At 42.6% G+C, this 23,995-nt stretch overlaps 1 protein-coding gene across 2 annotated transcripts in view; it reads left to right on the top strand.

Moving 5' to 3' along the window:
• LOC126181739 (DNA replication licensing factor mcm5) overlaps positions 1 to 23,995 on the top strand; it is a 101,121-nt gene that overhangs the window by 33,790 nt on the left and 43,336 nt on the right. For both annotated transcript variants that reach the window (XM_049924794.1, XM_049924795.1), the window contains exons 4-6: positions 13,670 to 13,842; positions 15,321 to 15,476; positions 16,807 to 16,888. In XM_049924794.1, the coding sequence (XP_049780751.1) occupies positions 13,670 to 13,842; positions 15,321 to 15,476; positions 16,807 to 16,888 (411 nt within the window). The remainder of the gene's footprint in view (positions 1 to 13,669; positions 13,843 to 15,320; positions 15,477 to 16,806; positions 16,889 to 23,995) is intronic.

The raw sequence follows: 23,995 nt of genomic DNA, 5'->3' as shown, positions 1-23,995 counted from the left end.
CAGAAACGCTTTCCTTGCCATTGCCAGTCTACATTTTATATCCTCTCTACTTCGACCATCATGAGTTATTTTGCTCCCCAAATAGTAAAACTCCTTTACTACTTTAAGTGTCTCATTTCGTAATCTAATTCCCTCCGCATCACCTGAGTTAACTCTGCTACATTCCATTATCCTCGTTTTGCTTTTGTTGAATTTCATCTTATATCCTCCTTTCAAGACACTGTCCATTCCATTCTACTGCTCTTCCAGGTCCTTTGCTGTCTCTGACAGAATACAATGTCATCGGCGAACCTTAAAGTTTTTCCTTCTTCTCCATGGACTTTAATACCTAATCCAAATTTTTCTTTTGTTTCCTTTACTGCTTGCTCAATATACAGATTGAATAACATCGGGGAGATTCTACAACCCTGTCTCACTCCCTTCCCAACCACTGCTTCCCTTTCATGCCCCTCAACTCTTGCAGTTTACCCCTGCCACCCTTAGAATTTGAAAGAGAGTATTCCAGTCAACATTGTCAAAAGCTTTCTCTACGTCTACAAAGTGTAAGTTTTTCTAATCTAGCTTCTAAGATAAGTCGTAAGGTCAGTATTGCCTCAAGTGTTCCAATATTTCTACAGAATCCAAACTGATCTTCCCCGAGGTTGGCTTCTACCAGTTTTTCCATTTGTTTGTAAAGAATTCGCGTTAATATTTTGCAGCCGTGACTTATTAAGCTGATAGTTCAGTAATTTTCATGTGGTGTCACCGCCAGACACCACACTTGCTAGGTGGTAGCCTTTAAATCGGCCGCGGTCCGTTAGTATACGTCGGACCCGCGTGTCGCCACTATCAGTGATTGCAGACCGAGCGCCGCCACACGGCAGGTCTAGAGAGACTTCCTAGCACTCGCCCCAGTTGTTCAACCGACTTTGCTAGCAATGGTTCACTGACAAAATACGCTCTCATTTGCCGAGACGATAGTTAGCATAGCCTTCAGCTATGTCATTTGCTATGACCTAGCAAGGCGCCATTACCAGTTACTATTGATGCTGTAAAACATGTACCGTCAAGAGCAATGTTCACCATTTATGGATTAAAGTTAAGTATTCCAGCAGCTACGTACGTTTTTTGCTCGTCTAATTTCCTTTACCTGTTCCAGACCTCACGCCAGCCCGTGTGAGCTAAAACGCGTGCCTTTTGGCTTCCTCTCATACCGGGTTGGCTCTCTTGCCAATCCACAACATTTCACATCTGTCAACACCTGCGTTCTGTGGGATTGGAATTATATTCTTCTTGAAGTCTGAGGGTATTTCGCCTGTCTTATACATTTTGCTCACCAGATGGTAGAGGTATGTCAGGACTGGCTCTCCCAAGGCTGTCAGTAGTTCTAATGGAATGTTGTCTTCTCCCGGGGCTTTGTTTCGACTTAGGTCTTTCAGTGCTCTGTCAAACTCTTCACGCAGTATCATATCTCCCATTTCATCTTCATCTACATTCTCCTCCATTTCCAAAATATTGTCCTCAAGTACATCACACTTGTATAGACCCTCTATATACTCCTTCCACGTTTCTGCTTTCCCTTCTTTGCTTAGAACTGGGTTTTCATCTGAGCTCTTGATATTCATACAAGTGGTTCTCTTTTCTCCAAAGGTCTCTTTAATTTTCCTGTAGGCAGTATCTATCTTACCCCTCTTACTTCTACATCCTTACATTTGTCCTCTAGCCATCCCTGCTTAGCCATTTTGCACTTCCTATCGATCTCATTTTTGAGACGTTTGTATTCCTTTTTGCCTGCTTCATTTACTGCATTTTTATATTTTCTCCTTTTATCAATTAAATTCAATATTTCTTCTGTTACCCAAGGATTTCTAGTAGCCCTCGCCATTTTACCTACTTTATCCTCTGCTGCCTTCACTACCTCATCCCTCAAAGTTACCCATTCTTCTTCTACTGTATTTCTTTCCCCCATTCCTGTCAATTGTTCCCTTATGCTCCCCTTAAACTCTGTACAACTTACGGTTTAGTCAGTTTATCCAGGTCCCATCTCCTGAAATTCCCAACTTTTTGCAGTTTCTTCAGTTTTAATCTACAGTTCATAACCAATAGATTGTGGTCTCAGTCCACATCTGCCCCTGGAAATGTCTTACAATTTAAAGCCTGGTTCCTAAATCTCTGTCTTACCATTATGTAATCTATCTGAAACCTTTCAGTATCTCCAGGCTTCTTCCATGTATACAACCTTCTTTTATGATTCTTGAACAAAGTGTTAGCTGTGATTAAGTTACGCTCTGTGCAGAATTCTACGAGGCGGCTTCCTCTTTCATTTCTTATTCACCTACTACATTTTCTTCTCTTCCTTTTCCTACTATCGAATTCCAGTCGCCCATGACTATTAAATTTTCGTCTTCCTTCACTATCTGAATAATTTCTTTTATCTCATCATACATTTCTTCAATTTCTTCATCTGCTGAGCTAGTTGGCATATAAACTTGTACTACTGTAGTAGGCGCGGGCTTCGTGTCTTATCTTGGCCACAATAAGGCGTTCACTATGCTGTTTGTAGTAGGTTACCTGCACTCCTATTTTTTTTATTCATTATTAAACCTACTCCTGCATTACCCCTATTTGATTTTGTATTTATAACCCTGTATTCACCTGACCAAAAGTCTTGTTCCTCCTGCCACCGAACTTCACTAATTCCCACTATATCTAACTTTTACCTATCCATTTCCCACATTGTCACTAATGCTCCATAAATCACACACACACACTTTCAATGACTTAATACGCACTTGCCACACTGTTATACACAGATACTATTCACTTCTTAACAGAAGCATGTCAGAAGAAAACTCTAAACCAAAATGCTATGTAGGTACAGCGAAACTCTAGAAAACCTGTGAATTGACTGACTGAGCAAACAATCCTGACTCCAATACAAGAACATTCTATCCTGCATTACTTTCAGTTTGACATGTCTCACTATCGGAGTTAAATGGACTTAGGTATTTATTTAGAAAGGTAAACTCGTCATGAACCGAAGGTTGGTGGAGCTCCATAGTGCTTGTTTTTCAACCATGTTGTGCTGAGTTGAATTAACTCTGATCGACTCAGTGGCATGGGCAAACAATCCACTGTCGAACTGTCATGTGTTCTATATATTGCTAAGTAATGCACTTCCTTTATGAAATGGCGTACAGGTCGGAATCAGTTTCTCTGTCTTGTGTTAACTGGATGCAGTTGTTCCTTTTAAACAAGTGGTAAAAGCCAACAAGAAATTTAATGGAAAGTAGACTTACTTTGTTATAAGCTGGAGAATCTGTAGCTCATCATCATCATCATCATCATCATCATCATCATCATTTAAGACTGATTATGCCTTTCAGTGTTCAGTCTGGAGCATAGCCCCCCTTATACAGTTCCTCCATGATCCCCTATTCAGTGCTAACATTGGTGCCTCTTCTGATGTTAAACCTATTACTTCAAAATCATTCTTAACCGAATCCAGGTACCTTCTCCTTGGTCTGCCCCGACTCCTCCTACCCTCTACTGCTGAATCCATGAGTCTCTTGGGTAACCTTGCTTCTCCCATGCTTGTAACATGACCCCACCATCTAAGCCTGTTCACCCTGACTGCTACATCTATAGAGTTCATTCCCAGTTTATCTTTGATTTCCTCATTGTGGACACCCTCCTGCCATTGTTCCCATCTACTAGTACCTGCAATCATCCTAGCTACTTTCATATCCATAACCTCAACCTTGTTGATAAGGTAACCTGAATCCACCCAGCTTTCGCTCCCATACAACAAAGTTGGTCGAAAGATTGAACGGTGCACAGATAACTTAGTCTTGGTACTGACTTCCTTCTTGCAGAAGAGAATAGATCGTAGCTGAGTGCTCACTGCATTAGCTTTGCTACACCTCGCTTCCAGTTCTTTCACTGTGTTGCCATCCTGTGAGAATATGCATCCTAAGTACTTGAAACCGTCCACCTGTTCTAACTTTGTTCCTCCTATTTGGCACTCAATCCGTGTATATTTCTTTCCCACTGACATTACTTTCGTTTTGGAGATGCTAATCTTCATACCATAGTCCTTACATTTCTGATCTGGCTCTGAAATATTACTCTGCAAACTTTCAATCCAATCTGCCATCACAACTAAGTCATCCGCATATGCAAGACTGCTTATTTTGTGTTCACATATCTTAATCTCACCCAGCCAGTCTATTGTTTTCAACATATGATCCATAAATAATATGAACAATAGTGGAGACAGGTTGCAGCCTTGTCTTACCCCTGAAACTACTCTGAACCATGAACTCAAATTACCGTCAACTCCATGTAAAGACCTTTAATTGCTTGCAAAAGTTTGCCTCCTATTCCATAATCTTGTAGAACAGACAATAACTTCCTCCTAGGAACCCGGTCATATGCCTTTTCTAGATCTATAAAGCATAGATACAATTCCCTGTTCCACTCATAACACTTCTCCATTATTTGCCGTAAGCTAAAGATCTGGTCCTGACAACCTCTAAGAGGCCTAAACCCACACTGATTTTCATCAAATTGGTCCTCAACTAATACTCGCACTTTCCTTTCAACAATACCTGAGATGATTTTACCCACAACGCTGATTAAAGAGATACCTCTGTAGTTGTTACAATCTTTCCGGTTTCCATGTTTAAAGATTGGTGTGATTACTGCTTTTGTCCAGTCTGATGGAACCTGTCCCGACTCCCAGGCCATTTCAGTTATCCTGTGTAGCCATTTAAGACCTGACATTCCACTGTATTTGATGAGTTCCGACTTAATTTCATCCACCCCAGCCGCTTTATTGCACTGCAATCTATTGACCATTTTTTCCACTTCCTCAAATGTGATCCTATTTCCATCATCATTCCTATCCCATTCTACCTCGAAATCTGAAACATTACTGATCGCATTTTCACCTACATTGAGTAACTCTTCAAAATATTCCCTCCATCTGCCCAAGGCATCCACAGGATTCACCAGCAGTTTTCCTGACCTGTCCAAAATACTTGTCATTTCCTTCTTACCTCCCTTTCGAAGACTGCTAATTACACTCCAGAATGGTTTTCCAGCAGCTTGACCCATAGTCTCCAACCTGTTTCCAAAGTCTTCCCAAGATTTCTTCTTGGATGCTGCAAATATCTGTTTGGCTTTGTTACTTTCTTCAACATAACTTTCTCTGTCTACCTGGGTTCTGGTATGTAGCCATTTTTGATACGCCTTCTTTTTCCTTTTACAGGCTGCCTTGACTGTATCATTCCACCAAGCTGTTTGCTTCATCCTACTTTTAGACACTACTGTTCCAAGACATTCTTTAGCCACTTCTAGTACTGCATCCCTGTACCTTGTCCATTCCTATTCCAATGACTGTAATTGACTACATTCAACTAACTGGTACCTTTCTGAGATCGCTGTTATGTACTTGTGCCTGATTTCCTTATCCTGAAGTTTCTCCACTCTTATCCTCCTACATATGGACCTGACCTCCTGCACTTTCAGCCTCACAATCCCAATTTCACTGCAGATTAAATAATGATCAGTGTCATCAAAGAATCCCCTGAATACACGTGTGTCCCTCACAGCCTTCCTGAATTCCTGATCTGTTATTATATAGTCAATGACAGATCTGGTTCCCCTGCCTTCCCAAGTATACCGGTGAATGTTCTTATGTTTAAAAAAGGAGTGTGTGATTACTAAGCCCATACTGGCACAGAAATCCAAGAGTTGTTTCCCGTTCCTGTTGGCCTCCATATCCTCTCCAAATTTACCCATAACCTTTTCATACCCTTCTGTTCGATTTCCAATCCTGTCCTTGTCCTTTACTCTAACAACTACATCACTGAGTGCCTCATAAAAACTATCCATCTTATCTTGATCTGTCCCTTCACAATGCGAATATACTGACACAATCCTAATTTTCTTGCTAGACACTGTCAAATCTATCCACATCAGTCGTTCGTTTACATACCTTATTGCAACTACGCTGGGTTCCATTTCTTTCCTGATGTAAAGCCCTATACCCCATTGTGCTATTCCTGCTTTGACTCCTGACAGGTAGACCTTGTATTCTCCCACTTCCTCTTCTTTCTCACCCCTTACCCGAATGTCACTAACAGCTAAAATGTCCAGCCCCATCTTACTTGCAGCCTCTGCCAGCTCTACCTTCTTCCCAGAGTAGCCCCCATTGATATTAATAGCTCCCCATCTCATTACCATTTGCTTGCCAAGTCGTATCTTAGGAGTCCCTGGTTTGTCAGTTAGAGGTGTCCAGTGAAAGGCTTCTGCACTAAAATCTCAACTACATCGTTCACCAAGGCTTCGATTACCTGTTGTGCCTTGAGAAGATGAGGGATATCCTACCCTCATCTCCCAAAGTAGAGTTCCATTGCCTTTGGCCATCCGTATTCCAATCCTACTCCCAAACCTGCACCTAATAGGTCGAATCCTTGTTGTCATCCCAGGTGCAAAACCCATACACCCATAGCCACCACCTACTGCAGTCCAGTCACAGGCAGGACCAAGTGTGAAAGCAGTCATTTTACATATCAACTACACTGCAATTCATGTACACCATTCTATTGGGCAAGACATCTAATCAACCGTCTGCATGAGGGGCCACCACCAAACAGTGGCAAAAAACAAATTTGACATCCATTTGTCAAACATGATACACACCATAACACAAATGAGTTCAACAGGTGCTTCACTATGTGAGCCATTTGGATACTTCCTCCCAGCACCTTTCATTGAACTTCTGAACTACACAGATGGAAATAGTCTCTCCAACACATCCTGTGCGCTCACAATCCCCCTGCCTAAACTTATGCTAACCTTTCCCCACTGAATCACCTTGCCTTTTCCCATCTCCCCTCTTCTGTCCACACCACTTCTCCCCAGTCCACATCATGATGACCTTCTCCCCCTCCCACCACCCCCACTCTTTTCCCCCTCTCACCACCCCCACTCTTTTCCCCCTCTCACCACCCCCACTCTTTTCCCCCTCTCACCACCCCCACTCTTTTCCCCCTCTCACCACCCCCACTCTTTTCCCCCTCTCACCACCCCCACTCTTTTCCCCCTCTCACCACCCCCACTCTTTTCCCCCTCTCACCACCCCCACTCTTTTCCCCCTCTCACCACCCCCACTCTTTTCCCCCTCTCACCACCCCCACTCTTTTCCCCCTCTCACCACCCCCACTCTTTTCCCCCTCTCACCACCACCACTCTTTTCCCCCTCTCACCACCACCACTCTTTTCCCCCTCTCACCACCACCACTCTTTTCCCCCTCTCACCACCACCACTCTTTTCCCCCTCTCACCACCCCCACTCTTTTCCCCCTCTCACCACCCCCACTCTTTTCCCCCTCTCACCACCCCCACTCTTTTCCCCCTCTCACCACCCCCACTCTTTTCCCCCTCTCACCACCCCCACTCTTTTCCCCCTCTCACCACCCCCACTCTTTTCCCCCTCTCACCACCCCCACTCTTTTCCCCCTCTCACCACCCCCACTCTTTTCCCCCTCTCACCACCCCCACTCTTTTCCCCCTCTCACCACCCCCACTCTTTTCCCCCTCTCACCACCCCCACTCTTTTCCCCCTCTCACCACCCCCACTCTTTTCCCCCTCTCACCACCCCCACTCTTTTCCCCATCTCACCGCCCCCACTCTTTTCCCCATCTCACCGCCCCCACTCTTTTCCCCCTCTCACCGCCCCCACTCTTTTCCCCCTCTCACCGCCCCCTCTCTTTTCCCCCTCTCACCGCCCCCTCTCTTTTCCCCCTCTCACCGCCCCCTCTCTTTTCCCCCTCTCACCGCCCCCTCTCTTTTCCCCCTCTCACCGCCCCCTCTCTTTTCCCCCTCTCACCGCCCCCTCTCTTTTCCCCCTCTCACCGCCCCCTCTCTTTTCCCCCTCTCACCGCCCCCTCTCTTTTCCCCCTCTCACCGCCCCCTCTCTTTTCCCCCTCTCACCGCCCCCTCTCTTTTCCCCCTCTCACCGCCCCCTCTCTTTTCCCCCTCTCACCGCCCCCTCTCTTTTCCCCCTCTCACCGCCCCCTCTCTTTTCCCCCTCTCACCGCCCCCTCTCTTTTCCCCCTCTCACCACCCCCTCTCTTTTCCCCCTCTCACCGCCCCCTCTCTTTTCCCCCTCTCACCGCCCCCTCTCTTTTCCCCCTCCCACCGCCCCTCTCTTTTCCCCCTCTCACCGCCCCCTCTCTTTTCCCCCTCCCACCGCCCCTCTCTTTTCCCCCTCTCACCGCCCCCTCTCTTTTCCCCCTCGCACCGCCCCCTCTCTTTTCCCCCTCTCACCGCCCCTCTCTTTTCCCCCTCTCACCGCCCCCTCTCTTTTCCCCCTCTCACCGCCCCCTCTCTTTTCCCCCTCGCACCGCCCCTCTCTTTTCCCCCTCCCACCGCCCCTCTCTTTTCCCCCTCCCACCGCCCCCACTCTTTTCCCCCTCCCACCGCCCCCACTCTTTTCCCCCTCCCACTGCCCCCACTCTTTTCCCCTCCCACCGCCCCCACTCTTTTCCCCCTCCCACCGCCCCCACTCTTTTCCCCCTCCCACCGCCCCCACTCTTTTCCCCCTCCCACCGCCCCCACTCTTTTCCCCCTCCCACCGCCCCCACTCTTTTCCCCCTCCCACCGCCCCCACTCTTTTCCCCCTCCCACCGCCCCCACTCTTTTCCCCCTCCCACCGCCCCCACTCTTTTCCCCCTCCCACCGCCCCCACTCTTTTCCCCCTCCCACCGCCCCCACTCTTTTCCCCCTCCCACCGCCCCCACTCTTTTCCCCCTCCCACCGCCCCCACTCTTTTCCCCCTCCCACCGCCCCCACTCTTTTCCCCCTCCCACCGCCCCCACTCTTTTCCCCCTCCCACCGCCCCCACTCTTTTCCCCCTCCCACCGCCCCCACTCTTTTCCCCCTCCCACCGCCCCCACTCTTTTCCCCCTCCCACCGCCCCCACTCTTTTCCCCCTCCCACCGCCCCCACTCTTTTCCCCCTCCCACCGCCCCCACTCTTTTCCCCCTCCCACCGCCCCCACTCTTTTCCCCCTCCCACCGCCCCCACTCTTTTCCCCCTCCCACCGCCCCCACTCTTTTCCCCCTCCCACCGCCCCTCTCTTTTCCCCCTCCCACCGCCCCTCTCTTTTCCCCTCCCACCGCCCCTCTCTTTTCCCCTCCCACCGCCCCTCTCTTTTCCCCTCCCACCGCCCCTCTCTTTTCCCCTCCCACCGCCCCTCTCTTTTCCCCTCCCACCGCCCCCCACTCTTTTCCCCTCCCACCGCCCCCCACTCTTTTCCCCTCCCACCGCCCCCCACTCTTTTCCCCTCCCACCGCCCCCGTCTCTTTTCCCCTCCCACCGCCCCCGTCTCTTTTCCCCTCCCACCGCCCCCGTCTCTTTTCCCCTCCCACCGCCCCCGTCTCTTTTCCCCTCCCACCGCCCCGTCTCTTTTCCCCTCCCACCGCCCCGTCTCTTTTCCCCTCCCACCGCCCCCGTCTCTTTTCCCCTCCCACCGCCCCCGTCTCTTTTCCCCTCCCACCGCCCCCGTCTCTTTTCCCCTCCCACCGCCCCCGTCTCTTTTCCCCTCCCACCGCCCCCGTCTCTTTTCCCCTCCCACCGCCCCCGTCTCTTTTCCCCTCCCACCGCCCCCGTCTCTTTTCCCCTCCCACCGCCCCCGTCTCTTTTCCCCTCCCACCGCCCCCGTCTCTTTTCCCCTCCCACCGCCCCCGTCTCTTTTCCCCCCCCTCCCGCCGCCCCCGTCTCTTTTCCCCCCCCTCCCGCCGCCCCCGTCTCTTTTCCCCCCCCTCCCGCCGCCCCCGTCTCTTTCCCCCCCCCCTCCCGCCGCCCCCGTCTCTTTTTCCCCCCCTCCCGCCGCCCCCGTCTCTTTTTCCCCCCCTCCCGCCGCCCCCGTCTCTTTCCCTACCGCAACGGCCCCATCTCCACCTCCCCCCTCCCACTGACCCTCTCCCACCGCCCCTTCTTGACCCCCTTCTCTCCCACCTCCCTCCCCACTGCCCCCTTCTGCCTCCCCATATGTTTCAACGTCTCTCCCTTCTCTCATCATATTCTCCTCATTCCATCTTCCCCTCAGCTCCTCTCTCTCTCTCTCTCTCTCTCTCTCTCTCTCCCTCTCCCTCTCCCTCTCCCTCCCTCCCTCCCCCCCCCCAACCCCTACATGTCTTTTTGTTATACTGTGCATTTGGGTGTTTTTAATGGCTGTGTGTGCGTGTGTGTGTGTGCGCGCGCGCGCTGTAGTAGTCGTGGTGGTGGTGGTGGTGGTGGTGGTGGTGTTAGTAGTAGTAGTAGTAGTAGTAGTAGTAGTAGTGACGGTGGTGGTGTTAGATAGCTAGTGTCAGTGCTATGTTCTGTTGTATATTTCTGTGTATTGATCTGCTATAGGGGAGTGGTTACCTTTCCATTATTTTATGAATTGAAGTTCACAAAGCACAAGGTTTATGTAAATTGTCTTATTCATTTGATAATGTTGCTGAACAGTGGGTATATGTATGCATTTCTTGAAACACATTGTGATGGTGGGCCTTAACATGGACAAGGAACGTGCATGATTTACAAATATGAAATATTCTAAGAAAGTGTAACAAATCATAAAGGAAGGACATGAAACATTTAAAATTGATCCTATCCTTGGCTCTGCACAACTTCAGTTCAAATTAGTTAACATAGTTTTTGATGGGCTCACCGAATCTTTAATAGGCTGGTACATAAAGGGTGACAATAGCAGCAGCAGCAGTAACAGTAATAGTACAAATAGACATAAAAAGTAGTGATAGTGATTGAATGATAACTATGCCGGTAGTAGTGATAATATTGGATTTAAAGTTCTTTTTCAGTGAACTTTCCTTGTATCTTTTACTTGCTCTCTTCTTTAAAAAGCTTTTGCTGACGGTTCAGAAGTACTAGTCCAAAAATTTTGATTTCCCCCGTGTTGCTATAGTCTGGGAGACGAGTTATTGGTACTTACAGCTCAGTAGCGTCATTCTGTTGTCGCAGGTAATAGGCCAACGACGGACTGTACTCAAGCAGGTAGCAGGAGCCACATGTTCTGCAAGCCTGACACGCGCATTCTGAAAATTACCTGTGAGTGTCTCACACGAAACTGGTGCTGTCTTTTGTGTTAATAGTTCAGTTTGTAGTGTGTTTGATTTTTGTAAGTGTTTATATGCTTCTGTTTCATTTTAAACGATTTCCAGTGCAACGAGTAGTGCCAGTCCAACATATGACGTGAAATGAGGAAGAAAAGCATGCTACACAGCTAGGCCCACGTATTCATGTGTTCAATAAGAGACTACTTTCAAAAAGAAAAGGAAAAAGGTTAGCCCTTATTTCTTGTTGCTCGAGTTGTTAAGAGGATTGCAGTGGCATTGAAAATAAGAAAAAAGTCCTTTTGTAAAAATAGGGAAAGAACACTACGTTATAGATGGCAGTGAGAGTGGTACAACAAGATTCAGCACGCCAGGAAAGAAGTGTCCAAGAAAGAAGCAACTGGCAGCTTTGGCCAATTTTGAGAATGACACTATTCGTTGTCATATACATAACTATTGTAAGAGAAGGGAACATCCTGCTCTGTCTAAATTACTCGTGTCACTTCAGAAAGATTGTCTTTCAAAAGGAAACAAATTTTCATTATGTACAGTGCCAAAAGACATAAGCTTGAGCTATTCTGTGTTTAACAGATGTAAAATATTGATGGAAAGGCTAGATTTAGTTGTGTGGTGCAGATTTCTGTGCAGTATCATGATGTGAGATTCAAAAATATACTGTGGATAGATAACCGTTGGGAATTCATTACATAGAGGCTGGAGTGATGAAACACCTGAGGGGACCATGGCAGTACCTGTTGGAAAAGAAAGCCAAATAATTGTTTTACATGCAGATATAGTGGACAATTTTGTGCCGAAGTGCCTATTAATGTGTCATTCTAAAAAAAATTCAGGTGATTATGACAGAGAGATGAACAGTGTGGTTTTCAGAACCTGATTGAGATGCCGCTTATGATGAATCTGGCAAGTCCATCAGTGCTCATCATGGAGAGTTTCTCTTATCATTCCATTGTTCATGATGACACCAACTTTGGCAATGAAAAAAGGCGATAGTATTCAGTGGCTAAAATGATGAAAGGTGGGTTTCAGAGGTTTGAAGAAGGCAGAATTTCTCAAAATTGTGGCACAAAAGAAACCATAATTTCCAACGTATGTAATTGGTGAAATTGTTAAAAGGCACAGGCATGAAATTGTTGGGCTTCCTCCATACTGTTGTCACTTAAGTGCCATTAAAAGGTTATGGGTGCAAATAAAAAATTGCATTAGTGCAAACAATAAAAAATATGGTCTAGAGTTGAAAATCTTTTAGCAGCAGTCAGTCAAGTGAGTGAGACCTGGACAAAAATTGTAAACAGTACTGCAAGTATTCTCAGAGAGACAGCCAAAAATGAAGGCATTGTGGAAGAATGCTTAGAAAATTGAATCGTACATATGGGAGGGAGCAGTGATAGTTTGAGTTGTACTGAAGAAGACAATTTTGAATGATATTCTGACAGTAATGAGGATTGTGTTTTCCTATTAGCATAACAACACCTCACAAGAATTTTAGGAGGGAGCATGCCATCAATCTATTATCATATTGTGAGCACCATCTTCAGATTATAACTGTTAATATACTGATAAATTATTCTGTCAGGTGTTGTAGATCTGATTAATATGGCTAATATTTAACAACAGAAACAACTGTAAATATTCAATGATTTGCGAAATTGGTTTTCATTTCAATTGTATAGTTTGACAAATAACTTTATGTGGAATAATTTATACTGCTGCAGTCACTTTTTACTATTATTTTATTAGTACGATGTATTCCGGCAGCATGCTGTCATCATCAGGTGCATTATACAGTTACTTATACATCAGCTGATAGGTTATGTTCAAATTATTCCACAAAATATTATAAATACAGTCGCAGACCTCAAAGAACATCCATATAACATGGATAAAGTGAAAAATAACTTTGATATTTCAGTATATTAATTACTAAGTAGTTCTTCTCAATTTTTTGAGATCATATATTACAGGTAGCAATTGTGATTAAATTCACGTGTACAAATATGACGTGCATGTTGTCAGTGCTTTTGTTTCTTGTGCTAGAGAAAGCATGTAAGTTGTAACTGACTGGGTGCAAGTCCTGTTAGCCACATTCAGCAACATTGCAGTATGCCTGCGTGAACCGTCAGTACCAATCACGTCTCACGGACTATAGTGTAGGACTTTGTTCTTTGTATATTTATGTCTGTTGTTGTTTGAATACCGCACTGAACATTTATCACTAACTGTGTATGAGTACTTATAGTACCCATTATCATTACAAACAAATAAATATGTAAATAACTAAAGTATTGAGTTATTTAATACTTACAATAATCTTTCTTGAATGTACCTATCACTTCCAAAATAACAACAATAAACATTCTAGTCCATGGGTTCTGCCATAAAAAATGCTCGATACGCGGTACACACATCAACCTTATTATTTGCTGTAATCTACAGTTTCCTTTTCCAGCACTTTTTGATTGTTGTGATTGAGAAGAAAACTTTGATCTTATTTTATGCTGTGAATAACTTTTTATGTTGTGTTTTCTGTTTTCTGTAGTCTGAAACAGTGTCACGGCTGGTGAAAATTCCAGGAATTGTTGTATCGGCGTCTGGTGTTCGTGCAAAAGCAACACAAATAGCTATACAGTGCCGTTCCTGCAAGAGTATTACAACTCATTTGGCTGTTAAGCCAGGTCTTGAGGGTTATGCATTGCCTCGGCGGTGCAATACGTGAGTTTATGCAACTATTTTATTTTCACAAATGACATTTTGATTTATGTGATAATGTTTAGGACTTGAAGTTTCATATGTTTGTACATATGTAGTTGTTTGGCTGACTTGCTGGTTTGTATATACCTATAAAATTGCAAACAACCAGAACGACTGGCCAGTACTTAATTTCAGGAGGTGAAAATTTTGATGTTATGTACACACATTAAAAGTGTTGGTTCTTCATGGTAGTTGGAAAGGGCAGGGGTTTGGAAGATGGAAGATTGATAGTCTTGGGAAGGAGGGGCAGGTCAGTCAGGTCCCTGGTGATTTTCTCCCCAGATTTGAACTTTCTAAAACTCTTGATGGTGACTGCTTAGAAACTTCTGACCATAGGTAGGGTAAAAGCTTACGGATGTCTTATAATTTTACTACTGGCACTATAATTCATTATTATTGTTAGTTGCCCTTTGCAAATCATGAAGCATTTGTATTGTGTGTGATACTGGAGACATTGTGTCACATGTAAAGGCAAATTTGCTAGAAAAGATGACATTGGATGCATATCAGAACATCGCCAGTAGATATACACATGTATGTTTAGCCAGTTTTTCTACATTCTCGCCATTATTGTCCAACCAATTACCTATGTACCATGGGCTAGTATTTTTAGAATTCTCTGCATAGAATGCAATTCCAACTTACTGATCAATGTGGATGGAAATTTACATATGTGAAGTAGACATTTTTCATGTATTTTTAAGCACAGATACCACAATTTTCCTTTCAAAAGTTCTTTGTGTGGAATAGTTCCAGTAAATCTGAGCGACACCAGTGGGCATAGACTGCCTATTTGCATTGTGCATTGATGTAAGATATATGTTGTAATTGGCCGGAAGATGAGGCGAGAAAATTCCATTGCATCCATTCAGTTTCGGTCCAAGAATGTTGATATGTCATTGCCCATATTCTGTGAATATATCTCAACCCTTCTGGAGAGTATCTTTCTAATTTTTGATAAATTAGCTTTTTCAATTAATTTGGTGCAATTTTACTTGGTGGAACTGGGGATATTGGGACCAAGTTAATTGTTAATGTGCGGTTTTCTAGAATGTCATTTGCTTGTTCAACATGATTTTTTACCCTAATATTAAGCTTTTCAGTGCTCTTCTCGTTGTTTTCATTCATACACTTTTTAAATTCCTGTTGTTTTTAACTTTTTGTTCATTCACTGCAGAAAGTCTATAAATGCCATGTAGTGCTGTGTGAATTTACCTGAATTATGTTTTTTTATGTTGTGATATCTAATTGTCTGTTGCTATCACAGATGTTTCATGTGAGTGATAGTTGACTAAACATGTACTGTTAGGATTGTTTCATGGCTATGTTCTATTGTGGGTTTGTTAATATACTTGACAGGCTTTTATGTTGAATACTACTGAAGTTGTACATTTATGGGGTTAAGCCATATGTCTTATCCGTTGCTAATTATTTTTCAGGGAGCAGGCAGGTCGTCCAAAGTGTCCTTTGGATCCTTTCTTCATTGTCCCTGACAAGTGCACCTGTGTAGACTTTCAAGTTCTGAAATTACAAGAGTTGCCTGATTATATTCCGCAAGGAGAGATGCCACGTCACCTTGAACTTTACTGTGACAGGTATGCATTGCAGCTATGTTAGTTCAAATGCATAGCAGTCTTTTCTCTCATCCTGATGAGTTAATTCATGAAGATAGCATTGACCACAATAAACAAATATCATTATTGCCCTGGTCAAATGATGATCGCCATTGTTATTCTGTCATCTTGATGACAATTGAGCGAGGGGCCATCTGATTGACCATGAGGAGGAATTATTAGTTAAGACATACCTGCTTCCATTTATTAACTTTGTTTATATTTCTGGAGTTAGTGTGTACTACAGAGATGAATATTTGCATTCTGTAGCACATTAGTTTTTGCTGTGGAAAAGAATAAGCTAAACAGTTGCACGTGTATGTAAAGAAAAATTGGAAAAAAATGTCAATTTTGTTTATCCCACACATTGTTTCTTATTTTTTGACAGGCACGTGTTTAACTAAGTTAGGAACCTAAATCTATCAACTTTTGCTTGCCTCAGTATGAAACACACAGCAGATTAGCCATCAACTTTGAGCTTGTTTTGAACATCGTAATAGTTAACTAGAAGTAATCATAGTGTGAATGTGATGACTCATTTTCATATAAGTTTGGAATCATAGTGCCATTAACATATACTTCATGTGGATATCGTGGTAGAAGTGAAAGCCAAAGTGAGGACCAGCATAATAGTCCTGGAAATTATTCGAATTTTGATTTAAGAACTTCATGGTAATGTCTGTTATTCGGTGCGGGATAGGAAGCAGATTGATACAATGCGTAAACACACCATTCATATACAAAGTTATGCATGCAATGTCTCTTATAGTTTTCAAAAGTTTTACAATGACAAGTACCACAAGACGTGAACATGTACTTCAGATTGTAGGTTCTATTGTGGTGTGTTTTTTCAGCCATTTACCTTTTGTTCATACTTACCATGAGAATGTAAACAAAGCATGAATTTACAAATTTATGTTGCAAAAACAACCATTCCATCACTCCTTCTTCATGTGCAACTCAGAGTGAATAGATTTTTATTTTGCAGTTTTTGCTTCTCATTTTATTACAAGAGAACAGAGCAAAACATGGCTATCCAAATAATATTCTGCACATTAGTGACACAGCCTTGCTGAGTGGCAGAAGGGTGGAGGAAATAATAGAAAACAGGATGCATATTTAATGACTCCATTTGATACAGTGGCAAGTACCCCCTGCCATGCACTTCACAGTTGTTTGCAGAGGAAGGTTGTGTTTGCTTTTACAATTTAATGTGAATTTCCTGATGTTGCAGAGTAGGGAATTTAAAATGATAGAATATACACAATGTTAGTATTTATAACTAATGAATCTATCCTAAATTCACATACAGGTACCTCTGTGAGCGAGTTGTGCCCGGCAATAGAGTTGTAGTACTGGGAATTTTCTCCATCAAAAAAGTTTCAAAACCCAAGGTAAAATTACTTTAAGTATAATCATTAGGATACTATAGAAGAAAATTAAATTGCTGTTGAACAAAATAATGTTGTCGAATGCTTTGTTGATAGGGCACAAATCACTGTTGTGGTAGTGGAACATCCACAAGCTTTTTAAATGTATCAGTATAACATAGATAACAAAGTGCATCTGCTGTCTTTCTTAGCTCTGCTGTTGAAAATACAGGAGATGTTCATTATTATTTATTGAGAGCAGGCATTGCATGCACGGGAAACAGCAACAGTTGAAATAAGTTTTTCATGACAGCCACAAGTCTTACTCAGTAGGTTTTATTGACTGGTTTCGCTTTTTAATATTACAAGAGCATCATCAGAATCTTTGGGATTTACAGTTTCAAGTGCAGTGGTTGGCTGATTGCATTGTTGGCAATGTAATCAGCCAACCTCTGTAGTTCAAACTATAAATCTGAGAGTTTCTGATGATGCTTTTCAATATTATAGAGCAAAGTTGGTCAATAAAACCTACTGAGTGCGATTTGAGGCTGCCGTGAAAAACTTTTTGTTATTGTTTAACTAATAAGTTTATTAATGCTTGCCTTTCAGAACTGTTGTTTGGAAATACACACAATGGGCTATCAATTATCATGTCACAAAAAGGACACACATTTATTATTTGATTTGTGGAAGAACACATCCAGCTTTGAATTCCACATGCTTTCTTCACGTTGAAAATCTATACATTAACATTAAAAAAATTGAAATTATCTAAATTAGAAAGCAGCAATATTTGCATTTGTGTGTGCACAGTTGCAAGTACATATACAAAAGATGGTGTAAGTTTAAGTTTGAAAGTTGATGTTTTAAAATAATGTAAATTCTTGGGAAAAACAGCCACTTGCCTACAGCAGACTGATGTGTGGCACATTGATAGGTGTAAAAGTAAATGATACTTTAGCTTTTTAGCTCTTATTCTTTTTCTAGCAAAAGCACACACATTCATATACTCAATGACGCAGACACCCAAACACACACTCCTGTGACCGCAGGAGTTTGCATTTTGGTGTCTGCCTAGGTGTGTTTACTTTTGATAGAAGAGGAGACCTCGAAAGTTAGTGTGAATATTGTCTGTTACATGTGTTTGGGCACCACGTTTCAGTCTGGTATAGAGGTGAGTGGTTGTCTTTCCCTTATTTTATGTAAAGTTGATGTTTTTTTTTGTCTGTACTAAATTCCTTGCTTCTTTGCTGAGTTATGGAAGAAATTGGAATGTAAAATTCAGGTGTAACTTACTGATAAGAAGTTGAGTGTGATAATATCTAACATACACAGAAATAATCTTTGGGTATTATTTTAAAAGTACTGTGAAACACCACTTTTACACTTTTCAAGATACTTCAGAAATGGTGTAAAATATGAGAAATAACTTTTTATGTGGTAAAAGTTATTTATGGTCCCGCCTTCCATATTCGTAGTGTATGTGTAGTATATGTAGATAATAGATATCAAAATACCCACTAGGGACTTGTTTATTAGGCAATATAGGGTATCTGAATTTTGTACACCATCCTTTGCTGCTAACAGAACTGAAACTGTAATTGTGTGGGAAGTAGAAATGTTTGATCTAATTTCATTTGTTATCATCAGTGTTTTTGGGAAGCATGCAGTTGTTATTCATTATTTGAGAATGAAACACTGCACCAGTTACTTTTTTTTATGCTTAGCACAATGCCTTTTGAGAATTTATTCTCATCGTCAAGTGCAAATATTCATGTATTTTGTGTGATGTGTGCATATGTGCTGTTCTGTCTCCCTCACTCTGTGATAGTGTTTTTGGAGTTATAAGGTATGTCACCACCTCCATTATGCAGGAAACAAACATGTACATGCACACATGCAAACCATCATTCACATAGTTTGTGAGGGAAATTTCACAAAAAAATACTTCATGTAAATATTTGCACTTGACAACAAGATAAATTCTCGAAACGCGTTTTTCTATGCGTGAAAAAATATGTAACTGGTGCTGTGTTTTATTATTTAAACAAAGTATGTAACTTGTGCTGTGTTTCATTATTTAAACCAGAAGCATTTTAGCAATACAAAAACTCAAAGCTTAGCAAAATGCGTTTTGAGAATTTATCTTATTAAGTGCAAATATTTACGTTAAATTTTTTTTGAGCAAACAACAAACCACGCGAAATATACGTTCAAGGTGCCGTGACAATCATGAAGTTGTACAATGGCAGTAGGGACAGTTTCAAAACTTGTGATTGTTCATTATTTGAATGAACCTAGTTGTTCCAGTTTTAACCATTCAGATCTGTTGAGTGGACTGCCATTGTGTCAAGAAAGTTAATTGGATAACATTTGTAAACACTATTGAAGGCTAAAACCATGCCAGCAGTATTATTGTTAAATAAATCTGTTTTTTCTCACAAAAATTGTTTCATAAAGTGTAAAGCACGGGAAAATTATCGATATGTTAACGCAAAATCAGGAGTGAATTAACAATGTGAACACAGAAAATTTGATGGGTGCCATGAAAAATGTTGTAAATATTGGGAAAACGTTAATTCCGGGAATGTAAAAGTGGGGTCATACTGTAATTTACTGCTAACATAAACGCATTTCATTTTAGTATTCAGAGAGTAGTTTTATGTTTCAAAGTAAATGCCCATCTGCATCATGAGACACGATTTGAAAAACCCAAGAAAATTTGTGTGATTTATTTGTAACTTATTTTATTTAAATTTTATGGTTGCTTGTTGTGTTAGGAAATATTGTTAGTGGAGCAAACATTTGCACTTATGGTACTTGGTGAGGTGTTTCGTGGTGTTATCTCATGTTGTCATATTCTTCAAGCACGATCTGTCACCCAGCATATGTGTATATCAGTTTAGTAAGTAATTTCTAGTCACCGTTCTCGAAGTTAATTACCTGTGTGGTTGTGCTGTGCACTTGCCACATGACAGTTTACTTGGATGTCTTCTCTCTCTTGTGTTGGAAGAGAGCTCTACTAAATGACGTAAACAGCTTAGCGGTAATTCTTCTGTATTTTGTGCTCGCTGGTTTTCATACACAGCTTCAGTTACAATAATGGATGAACAGATCTCATAGCTGGTGACACACTTGTCTTACCATGACGTTAGTGATCGAAATGAGTGACAGTTCTGAAAAAGATGATTCATTGTTTCTGCTGGTTTACATTCTTGAGTACCTCTCATTGTTCCACGACCTCCAAGGCACCACCAAGCTTTGGCATCCAAAGAACAAGCACTCTGATACATCGGGTGGAGAGGCTTATTCGGTGTCATGCCTTGTTGATTTCCAGAGCTTATGTGACTTATGTTTTATCTGCACAGAGGTAATGTTTTATCTGCACAGAGGTAAAAGAGAACATCCAGAGTGGGACATTTTATCCTTACCAACTACGTAAACAAGCACCTGTCATCGGCCTAAGAGAGTAAGAGTGGTACATGTTATGCCAAAGTATCCCATGTTACACAACGAAGGAAAATTGTTTGGCTTTTGTAAATGTAGTTTCATGAATGTGAAGTATGTAGTAAGTCTGTAACGCTAGCTGAGTAAGATAACTGGGAAATAAGTAGTTTTCTTCGTATTCTAGTATCCTTTTGGAGCAATTTTAAAAATAAATGGGGTAAATATGCTAATGGCTGTTGGTGTGGAAATGGAAAATCCTTTGTGGAAAATGACTGAAGTTAACAAGCTCATCTGAAGGTTTAACAACATTGTCCATCCTGATAGTGTCTTACGACCGCTCAACTATACTCTGCGTAGTTATCTGACCGCACTTCATTAGTGACAATAAGTATTGTAATTAATTAGCTGGCAAACTGGCAACAGCTTTTTTCTAGCAATATGTTCATTCTTGTGTGACATGTGGTTCAAATGGCTCTGAGCACTATGGGACGTAACATCTATGGTCATCAGTCCCCTAGAACTTAGAACTACTTAAACCTAACTAACCTAAGGACATCACACAACACCCAGTCATCACAAGGCAGAGAAAATCCCTGACCCCGTCGGGAATCGAACCCAGGCATGGGAAGCGAGAACGCTGCCACACGACCACGAGCTGCGGACGTGACATGTGGGTTTTTGCTTTGGTTAGAGGAGAAATAAATCTGAGTGAATGTAGACTACTGTGTAGTCAACAGATCACATAACTTAATACGTGGTGATTGAAAAAGGGCTTTACAACTTTGAAAATTCATATAAATTATTTCATAGTACTTACAGAGGTGATTGTGGTGTCAATTTGTAGGAAAATAAATCACGTTTTGTCTCGCATTGATCGCTAGTGCCGAATTGCACCGTATGGACTGCTAGTGGCAGTTGCGTTAAAAATAGCTGCCTTCATTGGACCCAAGCATGCTAGCGGTGTGTTTTGGTATGAAGAATTGAAGTTGGTGACAACAGTTCAGCGTAATGTCCTTACCAGGTATGCTAAAGATCCTTCTAGTAGGCCTACAATTTATAAGTGGCGTAAATGTTGTGTAGATACAGCGTACTTGGTAAGACATGAGAAATCATTAGGTCGTCCTAGCACGTACGACGTCCTCATTGTGTGAGAGAGACAACTCTTTGTCAACAGCCCTACGAAATCGACCCGTAGTGCATCTCATGAACTGTAGATCTCACATAGACTATTTAGTGTGTGTTGAGAGAAAGTTTGAATTTGAAACCATATGGATTGATGATCGTACAAGCAATAAAAGACACTGATAAAATTGCTCGCAAGAACTTCTGAGCAGATGTGTTAAATTGATTACATGAGGATAAGGGAAACATTCCACGTGGGAAAAATATATGTAAAAAGAAAGATGATGAGACTTACCAAACAAAAGCGCTGGCAGGTCGATAGACACACAAACAAACACAAACACACACACAAAATTCTAGCTTTCGCAACCAACGGTTGCCTCGTCAGGAAAGAGGTAAGGACAGGGAAAGACAAAAGGATATGGGTTTTAAGGGAGAGGGTAAGGAGTCATTCCAATCCCAGGAGCGGAAAGACTTACCTTAGGGGGGGAAAAAAGGACAGGTATATATATACACACACACACACACACACACACACACACACACACACACACACACACACACACACCCATGGTGTATATGCGGATGGATATGTGTGTGTGTGTGTGTATACCTGTCCTTTTTTCCCCCTAAGGTAAGTCTTTCCGCTCCTGGGATTGGAATGACTCCTTACCCTCTCCCTTAAAACCCATATCCTTTTGTCTTTCCCTGTCCTTCCCTCTTTCCTGACGAGGCAACCGTTGGTTGCGAAAGCTAGAATTTTGTGTGTATGTTTGTGTTTGTTTGTGTGTCTATCGACCTGCCAGCGCTTTTGTTTGGTAAGTCTCATCATCTTTCTTTATATATATATGCACAAATTGATTGGCCTCCATGTTCCCCAGTCCTGACACCACTCTATTTTTTTTTTAATGGGGATTCATCAAGGATATCTTGTTTGCATCTCATGTGCCGGCTTGACTACCTGAACTTACCGGAAGAATTTGCACCGCCACTGAGCAAGCTTAACTTGCAATGCTACAGTGAGTCTAGGAAGAAATTGACTTCTGATAGGATGTGTGCAGGATAACCAAAAGAAGCCACATACAACATCTTTAGTTTAAGCTAAAAAAAAAAAAAAAATAGATGTGTTTCCCTACAAAATAACACTAAATCCAGCTCTATATCTTCTTTCAATAAATTTATATGAATTTTTAAAGTTGTAAAGTCTTTTTGAAACACACTGTATAGAGTTCTGAACTGTACATCCATACATCTAATTTTTTATGCCTTCGTTAATTTAGTTTGTAACTGCAGTGGTGAATTATAGTCTGATACTGACCCGGTCAAGATAAAACAAACAAGCAACCGTGTCTGTGTCTATACAGTATCACCCGTCAAAGTTAAATTCATTCTTTATTATGCGACCACTTTCAGTTGAAGATCATTGTTTATCACCTGCTGTACAAACTTCACAGGTACGGGAAATTTCAGGTGAAATGGATATTTGATAATTGTAGTAAAAACAGAAGTCACACTTACAGATTTTTGCTAACGGCAAGAGTTACGTACCATATTTACCCAACTACGAGGGCAGTTCAATAAGTAATGCAACACTTTTTTTCTGAAACAGGGGTTGTTTTATTCAGCATTGAAGTACACCAGGTTATTCCCCAATCTTTTAGCTACACATTCAATGCTACGGCCTTATGTCCCCTTGAAATGAGGGCCTGTATGCCTGCACGGTACCATTCCACTGGTCGATGTCGGAGCCAACGTCGTACTGCATCAATAACTTCTTCATCATCCGCGTAGTGCCTCCCACGGATTGCGTCCTTCATTGGGCCAAACATATGGAACTCCGACGGTGCGAGATCGGGACTGTAGGGTGCATGAGGAAGAACAGTCCACTGAAGTTTTGTGAGCTCCTCTCGGGTGCGAAGATTTGTGTGAGGTCTTGCGTTGTCATGAAGAAGAAGAAGTTCGTTCAGATTTTTGTGCCTACGAACACGCTGAAGTCGTTTCTTCAATTTCTGAAGAGTAGCACAATACACTTCAGAGTTGATCGTTTGACCATGGGGAAGGACATCGAACAGAATAACCTCTTCAGCGTCCCAGAAGACTGTAACCATGACTTTACCGGCTGAGGGTATGGCTTTAAACTTTTTCTTGGTAGGGGAGTGGGTGTGGCGCCACTCCATTGATTGCCGTTTTGTTTCAGGTTCGAAGTGATGAACCCATGTTTCATCGCCTGTAACAATCTTTGACAAGAAATTGTCACCCTCAGCCACATGACGAGCAAGCAATTCCGCACAGATGGTTCTCCTTTGCTCTTTATGGTGTTCGGTTAGACAACGAGGGACCCAGAGGGAACAAACCTTTGAATATCCCAACTGGTGAACAATTGTGACAGCACTACCAACAGAGATGTCAAGTTGAGCACTGAGTTGTTTGATGGTGATCCGTCGATCATCTCGAACGAGTGTGTTCGCACGCTCCGCCATTGCAGGAGTCACATCTGTGCATGGCCGGCCCGCACGCGGGAGATCAGACAAGTCTTGCTTGACCTTGCGGCGATGATGACAC

The sequence above is a fragment of the Schistocerca cancellata genome, chromosome 1, assembly GCF_023864275.1.
Source record: "Schistocerca cancellata isolate TAMUIC-IGC-003103 chromosome 1, iqSchCanc2.1, whole genome shotgun sequence".
NCBI lineage: Eukaryota > Metazoa > Arthropoda > Insecta > Orthoptera > Acrididae > Schistocerca > Schistocerca cancellata.
This window is presented reverse-complemented; position numbering and strand designations above follow the sequence as displayed.